The 13,794-nt window shown below is 33.7% G+C and overlaps 1 protein-coding gene and 2 long non-coding RNA genes across 4 annotated transcripts in view; 1 reads left to right on the top strand and 2 right to left on the bottom strand.

Moving 5' to 3' along the window:
- LOC124453502 overlaps positions 1 to 13,794 on the bottom strand; it is an 86,317-nt gene that overhangs the window by 42,861 nt on the left and 29,662 nt on the right. The gene's annotated exons all lie outside the window — the stretch shown is intronic.
- LOC124453055 (protein Wnt-10b-like) lies at positions 4,756 to 8,747 on the bottom strand. Of its 2 annotated transcripts, XM_047003753.1 has the most exons (4): positions 8,575 to 8,747; positions 6,270 to 6,574; positions 5,749 to 6,008; positions 4,756 to 5,442 (listed from the first exon to the last, which is right to left on the bottom strand). In XM_047003753.1, exons 1-4 carry the CDS (start codon positions 8,658 to 8,660, stop codon positions 4,933 to 4,935), a joined length of 1,161 nt encoding a protein of 386 aa, XP_046859709.1. In that variant the 5' UTR covers positions 8,661 to 8,747; the 3' UTR covers positions 4,756 to 4,932. The 2 variants fall into 2 exon arrangements, with proteins under 2 accessions (XP_046859709.1, XP_046859711.1); XM_047003755.1 differs by lacking the exon at positions 4,756 to 5,442 and having other exon boundaries at positions 5,505 to 6,008.
- On the top strand, positions 12,347 to 13,077 carry LOC124453510. Its single transcript, XR_006951100.1, has 2 exons — positions 12,347 to 12,499; positions 12,643 to 13,077. It is a non-coding gene; the product is annotated as an uncharacterized LOC124453510 (long non-coding RNA).

The raw sequence follows: 13,794 nt of genomic DNA, 5'->3' as shown, positions 1-13,794 counted from the left end.
AGACGTTGCCAAAATATTAGAATTACAAAGACTGGACGTAAATCGTCTTAGAGGCCTAAAAGGTTACTGACGTTACAAAGCAGCAATTATGATCGTTATGTATACAAACTTCGCAAATGTTTGTGATCGTAAATGAAATGAAATTTTTACTGTGCTTTTTCACAGTATCATTAGTAAATAAAAAACTTTGTCAGTACCATCACGAGATCACAGTTATTGACTGGGATTTTAGCAACATAGGACTTAGCTTTTTATGAAGAAGAATAACAGCTGAGAAAAATACCTAACAATGTGTGCATTCAAATGAAATAACGTCATTTACGCCTTTTTTTCTCCTCCATAATCCAAATTTGAAAAATTTAGATCAGGCCTTTGGGCAAGACGCGTCAGTGAAATTAACACTGATTTTCATTTTCATGCCGATTTAGACAAACCGATTGAACCTTAATAGTCTCAGCTGTCCATTGTTCCGAGTAAACATGATGTTATTAATACTCTGTTCCCGTATAAATATAGAAACAATCGCACCGAAGTATTTGTGTGAAATGAACGTGAGATATGTTGGAATTCCTTTATGATTATTATGATGCGTTTCTTCTTTATTCATAATAATAAAGAAACATTTGTTTTGATGTATTCACGAGCCAATATTTTCTTTCATTTGCGCACAAACATCCGGCTCTTGAATATATCTAAAGTGTATAACCGCAACCATTGAGTTCTATAATAACTGGAGCGGCTATCTTTACTGGGGCGAGGTCGCCAAAAAAATGGCGGCCAACGGACGTATTTCCGCTGAAATGATCGCTTTGCAGAAAAATAATATTCTCGACCTCCCCCTGGTGTCTATAGTAAATTATAAAAAATTTTTCAAAAACAAACACGATATCACAGAATATTGATATCGTTAGTTCCATATTCTGTGACGATATTTTTTTGGCATTTCTTTTATAATGCCAACACTTCAATCGTTCAATTGTTGGATGTCGTAGTTTCCACAAAAAGGAACATATCGCTTCTCACAGGTGAGGTAGTTGTTTGTTTTGTTAGTCCGTCAACGATTGAAAAGCAATTATACATTCACTTGAAAAGCCATAAAAATACATAATAAAGATCGTATTTTTTAAGACTGACTTGAACGCCAAATATACTGATGTTTTCCTGTTTTTGTTTATAAAATTCTGCATACTTTTCTGTCATTTGTTTATGCATGAAGTCGTAAATTTACCCATCTATTTGCAAAATAGTTTCCCTAAAGCAAAAAAGACCCTGCACACATTTTGCTCTGTGAGTAAGTATCAAAACGAAATGATCAGCCCCAAGAGTACCCATGATTTGGAGCAGAGCTTCTATTTGCTGACAACATGCAGGGAAGACCAAGGAGTAAAGATGACTGGAAGATGTTATTGACCATGCAGAGTCTTAAAAAAATGATAATGCTGTAAAGATAATTGATTTATTGTCTGCCCTATCCAGAGTTATTTAATTTGATAATGGTCAAATTCTATGGATGGAGACAATGGATTCACTAAGGATGCCTTGAATGCTTTGAAGTTAAAGTTCATAAACCAAAGAAAGATGGCAAGAAGGTTGTGTGTGTTTTGATGCTTAATGAATTGTCAATTCACAAACATATAAAATGGGAAAGCCATAAAGTTTGTGTCTATGTAAATATTTGTACTGAGATTGATGATGACTTGATGCAGATGTGAAGCATCAAACTGTATAAGCCATTGGGTTTTACATAACTTAATGTTTAAATCATGTCATATCTTTATCAAAATATTTTAGTTGAGTGTTGTATAAATGTTACTAATATCGAATGCACTACACTGAAGCATTAAAGATTCAGTGATGAAACTTTAAAGTTACTGTACTGTATATTTCTTCATTATAACAGTTTTGCTTTAAGAAACAGTTTGAGCTTATATACCTAGTAAAGTACAGAATGGAGATTTATCATATGCATTATTGCTTTTTTTAAAGAAAAGTTTTCACTTTTCAAAGCTTTCCTATTTTTGCTTCTTATTTCTTTTCATGAGATTGATGATATATGGTTAATATAATCCAATAACTTTATAATTTCTAAAAAGCTTTTAAGCTTCTAGCATAAAAGTAGTGTACTTTGGTATTTGATTCATTTGGTTATATTGCCTTGCTATGACATATCTACTTGCACTTCATCATTCTTGTATGAACAAAACACCAGATGTGGATACTCAGAGAACAAAATGCACTACCAACTGCTTATGAAATTTATTATTGAGGTGAAAACTGTGTTAATCATTCAAATTGTGTACTTATTTGCAAATATAGGAAAAACAAAACAAAGTGAAAAAGAAGGGTAGAAGTATTAAAACTGCAAATGAATTATAAACACCATTGGAAGCATAAGTGTTTTGATGATTATTTGCATTATGCCCAATTCATATATCAATACAACAAAATCATGTGCTACAACTTTACAAGTATTTGATGCAGTTGCACTTCAGAACATCACAAAAAGGTTACTTTAAGTAATTTCTATACAATATTGTTTGTTTTCATTTACCAAAGCTATGCAGACTTGAGTCTTTTTGAAATTTCATATGAAACTCAATTACAGAAAATCCGTAAATATCCATTGATTTAATATTTACTTTTTTAAAGAAACAAGTAAAAATCCAACAATTGTGGCGAAAAAAGCCATTGCCCATTGCATGAAAAGAAGCAAAATAGCAATGATAACAAATAAGCTAACTTCTCTCTCGTGAACCGTGGAGATGAACTATGATATACTTTTTTGTATAGACTAAAGAGTTTAATCGATCAAACAAGTTTGACGCTGGTAAGAAAACGACGCACATCTGCATTCATACATGTGTAGCCGACATATAGCTCTTTCGTCGATAGTTATAAATGCATCCTTGTAGGAGCACATAACTGACAACCACAGTTGACTCGCTGTTATGAATTTAAGGTTTTGATGAAAATCAAGATTTTCATCAAAAAATTGCTTGCCGAATCCCAAATACACACATACATTTTCCTCACTCTTTCCTCAGGAGGGAGTGGGAAATTGTGAAATTTTCGGAAAAGCGATCAATTTCGGTAAATCTCAGCGGCAACGGACGAAATCCACCATTTTTTTGGCGTCATCAGATATCTAAGGCCGCGCTTGAGATAGCCGCTCCAGTTATTATAGAACTCAATGACCGCAACGAAATAAGCAAAATTATACAAAAACACTTTTCTTCAATACACGTTTCTGATCCTAAATGCGAAAGAGAACTAGGCACCAAAATGTCTCACCAATACTCATGCTGTCATGCAATGTAAGTGTGATAATTTTGTAAAAAAATAGGAAGCTCAAAATTTGGAAAGAAAACCAAAGATCATTGCTCCAGTTAAATGGTAATTTCTACAAGCAAAGCGGACAGTATTATAAAAGGTATTATAATAGCCGTAAAATAGCATACAAATCATGTTGATCTTTTAAAAGCTTGATCATGTGGAACGAAACGACGAGGTTTCTCCGCATGTTAGCTAAAAGCATATAGTTGGGACGGTTATAGAGATTGCGGTTTAATTAAAAGATAATAAGAAATTTGTAACAATTATGTTCCAGTTATATCTTTTACAGTAAGGGTGGGGTGTCACACCCTTAAATCCACCTAGTTTGATTTTATCACTAGACATGTTTAATTGAATAATAATGTGGACATGAATCGTTGTCACAAAGCTTTGGGGCATTTCTAAAACGAGAGCGACAACGAATAGCATTCACACAGACTCGCCAACTTGTGTAGCTACGACATAGCATTAAGAAATGCATCATCCCTTTGATGCAAAATCAAGGTAGAACTAAACGCTGTGGATGAAAAATAAAATCACATTACGAAAAATTGGAGAAACATCCCATTCGGCAGATACGTGGATAATATATTGTTTTTAAATGAAGGAATACTGATTTTTCACTTTGATAAGAACATGGAGAGACGATCAACTATATGATTAGATAAGATATCGCAAAACCATTAGTGGCATTTCCTCAATAAATATCTACTCTCAGAAGGAGTATGGCTTTGCCAGCTATTACAGGTGTCTACCCCATGCGTACCAAACAATTCAGTTTAGGAATGGCTTGATCGTGATCCTTAAACAGTTAACACGATTCATAATGTGTTTCCACATTTCGACATTCACCTCTTTAACACATGGAAAATTTTCCTTACTTCTTACTATAGTACAAAAAAAAAATGAAACACTCTTTTGCGAGGTGTAAGTTTATGATGTAGTTTTGCGCGTGCAAAAATTCAAGACATTATAATACGCCGATTAATTGAAGCAATTTATTTTCCCACGGAAAAAACCCATTAGTGTAATTGAATGATTAGATGCTTGACAATAAAATATGTTCTCATTACTATAGTATAAATACATTTGTATTGCATGTAGATCATAAAAAATAAAATGGAGAAATAAACAGAGTTATGAAATGTTTGTCAACATTTAAAAACTTGTTTTGAAAATGCACAATATCATATAATTATGCACCAACTGAAACAATTAAAAATGGTCACGATTTGGTTTCTCTGGTATTCGCTGTAGAGATAATCCTTTCCTGATGTAGCTAAATCTTGGATATTGCCCTTGTTAAGGACTTTGTATTAAAGAAGTCTGTAGACGCGTAAAGAAATATTTTATGAAATATAGTTGCAATTAAAATAACAAAAAATTCAAACAGACAAGTCATTGTAGACAAGAATCTAAAAATTAACATAGAAAAGTAATTTATTGCAATATTATATACATTACTCTTAATCATACGAGAAAGCAACAGCAAATAAAAACAGAAAAATCTAGAATAAAACCAAACAGGCCTGCGCTAATATATATTCATCGACATAAAAAGACGACGATGCTTGTCGGCCAATTTACAAAAAAAAGATATCATTTACATCTTGTTATCAAGACTTTTTTCTTGCATTGCTTACACTGAACGGAGCAACAGTACGTAAATTTACATTTACATTTGTGATTCTTTTCTATCCAAATCTTGTTATAACCTCGTCCACAGCAAAAAATCTTGCAGTTGTAGTCATGAGTGGAATTCATACTACACCTTCTACCGGAGATCCCTTGTACCCCCAGCAAATCATTCTGTTCACAGAACGAAGGAGAACTCTCCAAATACAGCAATTCATGTTTTCTTGATGACGTTAAAGTGGATCTCAAAAGGCTGTCATAATTTCTCGGAGACTTGTGAATACTCAGGACTGGTGGCTTAGGTTTCATTCTACGCTGATTGACAAGTTCCACTTTTCTTGCACTTTTCATAATCTTTTTGAGCGTACTTGCAATATTGCGCAAATCTGATGGCACCTGCACGCAGGTCCTTATGCTACAGGCACCGCTGAAACCATGACATTTACATCTTAATTGTATTGCATCGAGGAACACCTACGATATGTATATATATATATATATATATAAAAACGTTGCACATAAATATTATTCAGATATGACAAGATTGTGAATAATGTAATAAAAATGTGAAATAGACATGTGAAAGACTACGAGGATAAACAGTTACCAAGAATTACATATGGGAATACCATACTAAGATAGCTGAGCTATCACCATCGGATGCGGTTGGCCTTTGACCTTCTTTTTAAAAAGACTCGTTCTCAAACAAACCAATACATTATTAATGGTTTAGGTAAAAGTGCATTTGATCTGTAATAGCAACGATTCTTTCCAACATACCATTCGCCCAACTCGGTAGTTTTTTCGTTTTACCATTTCTGGTGTGTCACGACTCTTCTTGTGAGAGTTCAGAAATTTCTCGGAAATATATATTCCGTGAGAAATTGCTTTGTTATGACGGCTGTATTCTGCTTTCGTGCGTCTTCTTTTGGAACCTCTCCTATTACATGATGGTATACCTCCCATGAGGCAATCAAGTGACACAGTCCTCGCAATCGATGCAGCGATCAAGGCGTGCACGAAAGCAACTTCTTTGAAACCTTAACAATAATTAGAACATAATTTGAAACCTTAACAATGATTAGAAGCATAATTTGAAACCTTCACAATAATTCGAAGCATAATTTGAAACCTTAACAATAATTAGAAGCATAATTTGAAACCTTAACAATAATTAGAAGCATAATTTGAAACCTTAACAATAATTAGAAGTATAGTAATGACTTGCGGAAAAAATACAAAAACAAGTAAAAAAAGTTTAATAATAGAAGTTTTTATTTAATAGAAACTGAACCACATACCTCTTTTCATGAAAGCTCTTGTCATTGCAAGCATGACACTACCACGCATACTGGAAAATGAGCTGCAATTCCAACGATTATGACGGAATTGATGGCGACATTCGTCAAGAGCTTCACGGAAACCACGGAGAACAGAAGTAAATTGTTTTGGAAATTTCAAACACATTCTTCTTTGTTTTGTACTGAATTCTAATTGATTCATACAAAGTGCTAGCGCAATCGATGCTGATGGCCGTTCTCTTAACTCAGCAGAGTGGTTTGCTTCATAAAATATGGTACCTTTGGGTCTACCAACAGTTGTAAAGCTATTAAAACAGAATTTATTGCACTATAGTAGCATATAAAAATGTGCTTACTCTGTCAAGACTTTTAAATTAGATTAATAGATTATTTGCCTTTCTAAAAAAAGATATGCAAGATGCGGATCTGTTTTTGTGCCAAATTAAAACTTAAATATGTTGAGATCCACGGGCGGATTACAATACGTAATCATTAGTCATAATCATACACTACAAAGTCAATACAAGAGAAACTGAAAGCATACACTAAGCGTACATAACCGATCTAATAGTGATTATCTTTTACTTCATGTTATCTTATCGTATTGTTATCTTAGTATTTCTATGTTTGGAACAAATGATAAGCTAAGAATCCTGTTGAATGCGCCAAAGTTCTAGTTTTAACATCCACATCATGTCAAACAGACACAACTCTCAAATTACTCGCTTTAATGCGCTTAAAACATTTTTGACTAAGACGCTCTATGGAAGACCATAATATTTATCTTTCATCGTAAGCAGGATATGCTATAGACGAATAACTCAACTTATAATTCATTTAATCTAGCAATTTCTTTGTAAGATTGTAACAAAATCCTGGAAATATGATCACGTCCACGCACTTTACGAGAGTTTAACTGTCAGTCTGTCGACAATTTATTTCATGCAGGGACGCCAGCATGACGTGTAATTGTGTACATAATCGTGCATCTTACTACCTCAATGGTAAATTACAAATCTTCGAAATCTAGCTTTAGGTCGTCCACTTATAAATGGAAAACCATACAGCCATACACACTAAAACATAAATAAAAAGATGGCTCATGGCTAAAAACCTGCAATGAAAAGAAATCCCAGCAGATGTATGTAAAAGTAGCTGTATGGCTTTTTTTAAAGAATTTAAACTGAAAGTATGTAATACTTGTTAACACTACACGAAATCTAAAGGCTATATAATATAGAAAACTGAAAAATCTTTTGAAAATCTATTGGTCAAAAAGAGAAGATGACAAACATAGCTCAATAAAACATTCAGCTAGTAGCAAGATTAAATAAAGCAAAACCACAACCATGCAAGTCATTTAATTACGTGGCAATTTATCATAATTTGTCACAAAAGTTAGACTGTGTTATTCAACACAATCATAAAAGTGGGTTTAATTAACCAAACAAATCATTGGTAGGTAGAACATCGTTTCTTCAAAATCGTACTTTCATGTATGAAAACGAATTCTCTACTCCATAATGCAAAAAGAAACGTGGTAAAGGAAAATTGATAAAAATGACACAGGTGTGATCACAAAATAAAAATCTAACGTCTTCGCATGTTATGAAATATTGACGTGACACAAATTGAGAATGTGTTCATTATATCCTTTCTCCAGCCTGCTCAAACACATGGCCAACGTATTTTCGTTATATAAATAGTAACAAAAAACTAATAAACTTTGTCAACTTAGGGGATGTTTACATAAAATTGAAAGAGCTATGATTTTTGGATATTTGAAGTTTGAACGTAATTAAATGATTAAATCAGAAAATGAATTTACCTCAAAAGGCGAGTTCACCTCAGATTACAAAATATGTTTTGACAAACAATCACGAGGTATCGGGCTACTAGATACATCACATAAGAAAGTAAACACATATCGAAATAGCTTTATGACAATGCTTTGGTGTTGAGCCTTAAAGGTTTTCTACCTGAACAGCATTCAAGTAAGTGTTTTTGTTGAATGCCATGTGTATGGTCCAATCTTTCGAGACCGTTTCATTAACTACGCAAAACTATTAACAATAAATTGCACACAAACTTTAACTTAAATAAAGTATGTACGAGAAATGGTAATGCACATTAACCCTCATCAAAGATGCTCATTTAACTCATTATTCCCAACATATGTAAGAAGCTGCATTCTTCAAACCAAAACATTGATTTGGAAGCGAGATCAAAACAAGTATTCATCTTACTCACTAAAATTAATATAACTTTCACGCAAGCGAGCAAATGTTTCTTTGAAAACACTTACCGAGACGCAGAAGTAACGGAGAAATGACAGCAAACTATCACACAGAAAAATGTCCAACAGTAATTGGATGGCAATCTTGTTTCCATCTTGCTTTCCTTGTAATTCAGTTGCGAATATTTCTCGTGTGCAATTTATGCCAGTCAAATATGCGATGTCATTAAAATACAGGAAGTCCATGCGTTTAGAAAGACGACAGTTGATGGAAGATTCCTTTCAAGCTTTCATCACATATGGTAGTTATATAGAGATAAAATCAACAAACTTCGATCATACATTCTATATTCATCATATCTGAGAATTTTTCTTGTGCTTCAAGGTTCACGACTGTAAATGATTACTGTAGTATATATGTAATCACAATTTTGAAAAGAGATGATAAAAAAGGGTAAACGATCACAAGTGATTGCTTGAAGGTTTCATCTTGTAGAACCCCAATACAGCTCTATGGAGCAGTGATTGATTTTCTCATGTATACTTTGGTCAGTGTTACTGATATTGCTCTTCGTGTCTTAATCGCAACTAGCAAACCACGAGTTGAAATGATTTCATTCGAATCAAGGGAAAAGAAAGTAATGAACAGTCTGAAGTCAACTGAGAATGAAGATTCTGTTGCTCGTCCTGTCTTTGACATAGAAATTCAATGGCAAAAAATGACGAAGTTTCCCATCATTATATGGAAGTTGTGTGGGCTTGTACACCTGTGTTTTTCCTGCATGAGTTCACATGTACATAACATCGGGGTAAGAAACATACAAAATTGTACATATAGATACCATGGGCTTTTGACATATACATGAAAGAGAGTAATCAATGTTGCAAATCAATTGAAAAAATACGGTGTTACCATTGACTTCAATACAGCAGCAAATGATGTGGAATTAGAAGATTTTATGTGTGACGAACAGTACGAGAAATGCTGCGTTAATGAAGCAACTGCTGACGTAAAGATGCAAAGCATATTGGATACCCTATAATAATCAAGGCTTCCGAGAGCGGCGAAGGAAAAGGAATTCAAAAGGAATACGGCCATACTATTCAAACACTTATGTGCGAATGGTTTAATGAAAAAAAGTTAAAAAATAATCTAGATGTGGCCTGTTATGATGAAATGGGGAATAAAATGAAGCAGATGTTCTATGAAAAGAAAGCAAAAGGGCGTTTTTTTCTTTGTTACGTTAGGGAAAGCTATTAAGAAGGTCTCTGTCTTTAGGAGAACAAATAAATCGTATGTTAAAAAACTTTCAACCCTCCTCCAATCTATTGAGGAGCTAAATAACGTGCCTTCTTTCTTTTGCAGAACAGAAATGCAAATCATGCCTCTTGTCCATACTTGTCTCTTGTCTCTTGGGAAAGTCTTACTTGTTTCTTGCAAAACTAAAATTGTCAATTGTCTTTTGGAGAAGGACAAATCATGCGTCTTTGTCTATTGCAGAACTGTGCTAATTTTTTTCTCTTTAGCAGAAAGTATCCTTTGTTCTTTTCATTCCCAAACAGGAGAGTTTCCAGTCATGTGAATCATGTAAATATGCAGTTAAATACATGTTAAAGAGATAGCATTTTTAATTTTGAAAAAAACTACTTATACCATTCTCTGCTCGTCACAAGAAATTATACTGACAATCATAAAAGCAAAACAATGATAACAATCTTGTGGATTAATATAATCATTATCTAGCAAAGAAGTGCAAGAGTGATTTGACTTTCAAATTAAAAAATAAATCATTGAGAAAAATTCAGACGACAAACTGTCTGTTCATTTTGTTACGTGCATGCATTTTAAATATAATACTACTCTAACTAATATAATAAATGATAGCTATTATAGTATAAAACTAATGTAATACTTAAATTTTTGTCTTCCTTGCTCAAATAAGAAGTAATCTTTTTATGAGGCATAAAACAGTATCTAAGGACGCTTTAAATTTGTTTCATCGCTTTGGACAGCTCAATGGATACATTTGACAATGAAAAGGGATGTTGCAAGAAGTTTGGGAAAAAGATATTTTATAAAACGCTCTTGATAGTTATATACATGCATCAATTTATACATTACCATATGTTCTAATTATTCTAATTTGATGAAACAAACGAGATAATACACTAACAAATAATTCCCGTTATAAAAAGCTAGACAATAGACTCCATCAGTTGTGAATGCCATAAATATATATCGTGTTGAAATAAATGTGATTTTTCTTATTAATCATGATTAATTTTTGCTTTGAAGAGCGTATTTGCAATGGTTAATGAGAACTACATCGTATGTATTTCTAAAATTAACTGTCGAAAACCAAAATTAATATAAATTAAATGACAGCGTACATTTTGGCAGACTTTTCATTAGGTGCAACGTCTTCTTTAATGAAAACTAAAAAAAGTTTTCCTTAAAGTTTCAGTTTCTAGTTTTCGTTGCAGCTGATGGGATTATATCTGCCAAATATAATTTATCGTAATTTTGATTTTCAACAGGTCTTAGAACTAGCGAGGTTATAGTTGTCATTTACCGTGGCAAATACTACTCAAAGCAGTTTCTTACCACAATCAAGTGTTTGTTGAATGATAGCGAGGTTGTAGTTGTCATTTACCGTGGCAAATACTACTCAAAGCAGTTTCTTACCGCAACCAAGTGTTTGTTGTATGATAGCGAGGTTGTAGTTGTCATTTACCGTGGCAAATACTACTCAAAGCAGTTTCTTACCACAACCAAGTGTTTGTTGTATGATAGCGAGGTTGTAGTTGTCATTTACCGTGGCAAATACTACTCAAAGCAGTTTCTTACCGCAACCAAGTGTTTGTTGTATGATAGCGAGCTTGTAGTTGTCATTTACCGTGGCAAATACTACTCAAAGCAGTTTCTTACCGCAACCAAGTGTTTGTTGTATGATAGCGAGGTTATAGTTGTCATTTACCGTGGCAAATACTACTCAAAGCAGTTTCTTACCGCAACCAAGTGTTTGTTGTATGATAGCGAGGTTGTAGTTGTCATTTACCGTGGCAAATACTACTCAAAGCAGTTTCTTACCACAATCAAGTGTTTGTTGTATGATAGCGAGGTTGTAGTTGTCATTTACCGTGGCAAATACTACTCAAAGCAGTTTCTTACCGCAACCAAGTGTTTGTTGTATGATTATTATTATCATTATTACGTATTGTTTGACTTGTACGCAAAACACCTCAGAGAATCTCACTTATCAAAATACATAAAATAGAAAGGGAACTCATATTGTATGTGTTTTCTACAGTAATGGTTATTTTGGTCAGCTTGTTGGTTAGAATTTTCTTTCCCTAACACCTTACTGGTATTGGAGAAATTTAGCCAACACGGCGTGCCACCGACTGAGACATTTTTAAAATGACTTAAAAAGATGACATAGACATCTTTTCTATCAGACATAGACATCTTAGAGATACTAATCAGCCGCTCTATCTGTTAAGCAACTAAGCCAACAGACGTTAGAGACCAATCAAATCTCTTATTAACTGCCAGTGGACGAGTTATTCTCATCACAACAGCAGTTTTGATGGCACCATTTTTCGACTTTCATCATCAGAGAATCAGAAATTTTTCTGATTTTTTAGGGGGAAATGTGCCCAATTAAGCAAACTGTATTAACCAGATAATAGTAATTTTCACTGCATAATGTACTCACGTTTATCCTGTCCCGTTAACATTTAAAGTGGCGCCAGAGAAGTAAATTAGAAAAATGATTTCGGCTGATATAGCAATCATGATAATTTCCTGAAAACCTTCGCATCCAGCGTCTCCATTAAGATTTTCCTTGTTGTCGATCTATAAAAGCAAGAAGAGTAAGCTCAGAGTGACATAATCATAAGGTATTACCTGTTGAAGAGAAGAAATTGAACTAAAACAAGAAGATAATGAAGTGGACAGCTAAAGGATTATTTCTAGTTTTCTTGACAGCATGTACGTTCGAAGGAAATAAATTTCATTTTAAGTTACTTGTCACGAAATTTTCTCCAAAGAAATCAAACAAGCAAAGCTAGCTGAAACACCAAGAAAAATAAGTATAGCCTTCACTTAAGCACTGTTCATTGATTTTTTTCTAGGTCTCCTCGAGGTGGAATGTCGCAAAAATGACTACACCAATGACATGACAAACGATCTCTTCAATGATTGGGATGATTTTGGAAGAAATTGTGCGAATGACGACGAGCTTTTCCAACATGGTGGAACTAACAGACCAGGAAAGTTGAACGATGAAAATTTGGAAGAAAATGATGATGGCGACCACACAAAATTAACCGGTGGGAAGAAACGAGTGCAGTATTTTAAAATTCGAAGAAAAGTTATTAGGCCAGGACGTTCTGATATTCAAGTTGTAAAACCAGGGCTTTCAGAAAGTCATTTGAACAGAAAAAGAAGATCCTTTGTACGGGACATTTGAAATCATAAAAAACTTTTAAAAAGAAGTTATCCTAGTTGTGTAAATTTTGAGAAATACAACTTAATGAAACATATAAATAAAACTATAACACAGTTCACAATAGCTATATTTGAGACACATTGAAAATATCAATATGAAGCCATTTAATATTACTTCACAAACATGACAATAGCATTAATCAGATAAAAACTAATGTTAGGGCTCCATATCCGTGTCATGAAGTGTTTGCAAGGCTCATTTCTGACTTTTCCATTGGGATTCCAGGGTTGTTTTGTAAAGTGGGCGAAGGGTTTACATAATAGGGGTTTTTTGAGACCGGAATATCAAAGATCACGATTTTGATTTGGTGATTCATTGCAAAAGATCTGATGTCGACATCCCCATTATCCAAGTCTGATCTGATACTCCCCGCACATCCTTTTCAGAACAGGCACAGGATAGAATTGCAATACTTGTCACGAAATAATATAGATAAGCAGCAAAAATAACATATTTCTGACTCTGCCGCAAGCCCTGTTGTACGTACGTCAACCGATTATTAACGAATTTAACAGCGTTCTTAATAAAACGTTAAACGCAACGTCAAAATACTGGTAACAGGAAAATTTCAGTTAGTAAGATTCAACACCGGGTTCTAACATAAAAGTTCTAATTTCCTGCAAAATTATTCATCCAAAAACAGTTGCTGCAGTAAAAATTTACTGCTGTATTCTACTAGTTTCAAACGGCAGGAAGGAAAAATTTCAACCATGCACTACATTATTTTTCATATCTTTGAATAAGAATCATAGAATGCTTATACCCCCGACCATGA

The sequence above is a fragment of the Xenia sp. Carnegie-2017 genome, unplaced genomic scaffold (genome assembly GCF_021976095.1).
Source record: "Xenia sp. Carnegie-2017 unplaced genomic scaffold, XeniaSp_v1 HiC_scaffold_25, whole genome shotgun sequence".
NCBI lineage: Eukaryota > Metazoa > Cnidaria > Anthozoa > Malacalcyonacea > Xeniidae > Xenia > Xenia sp. Carnegie-2017.
The sequence above is the reverse complement of the archived record's forward strand: the minus strand, read 5'-3'. Positions and strand labels throughout refer to the sequence as shown.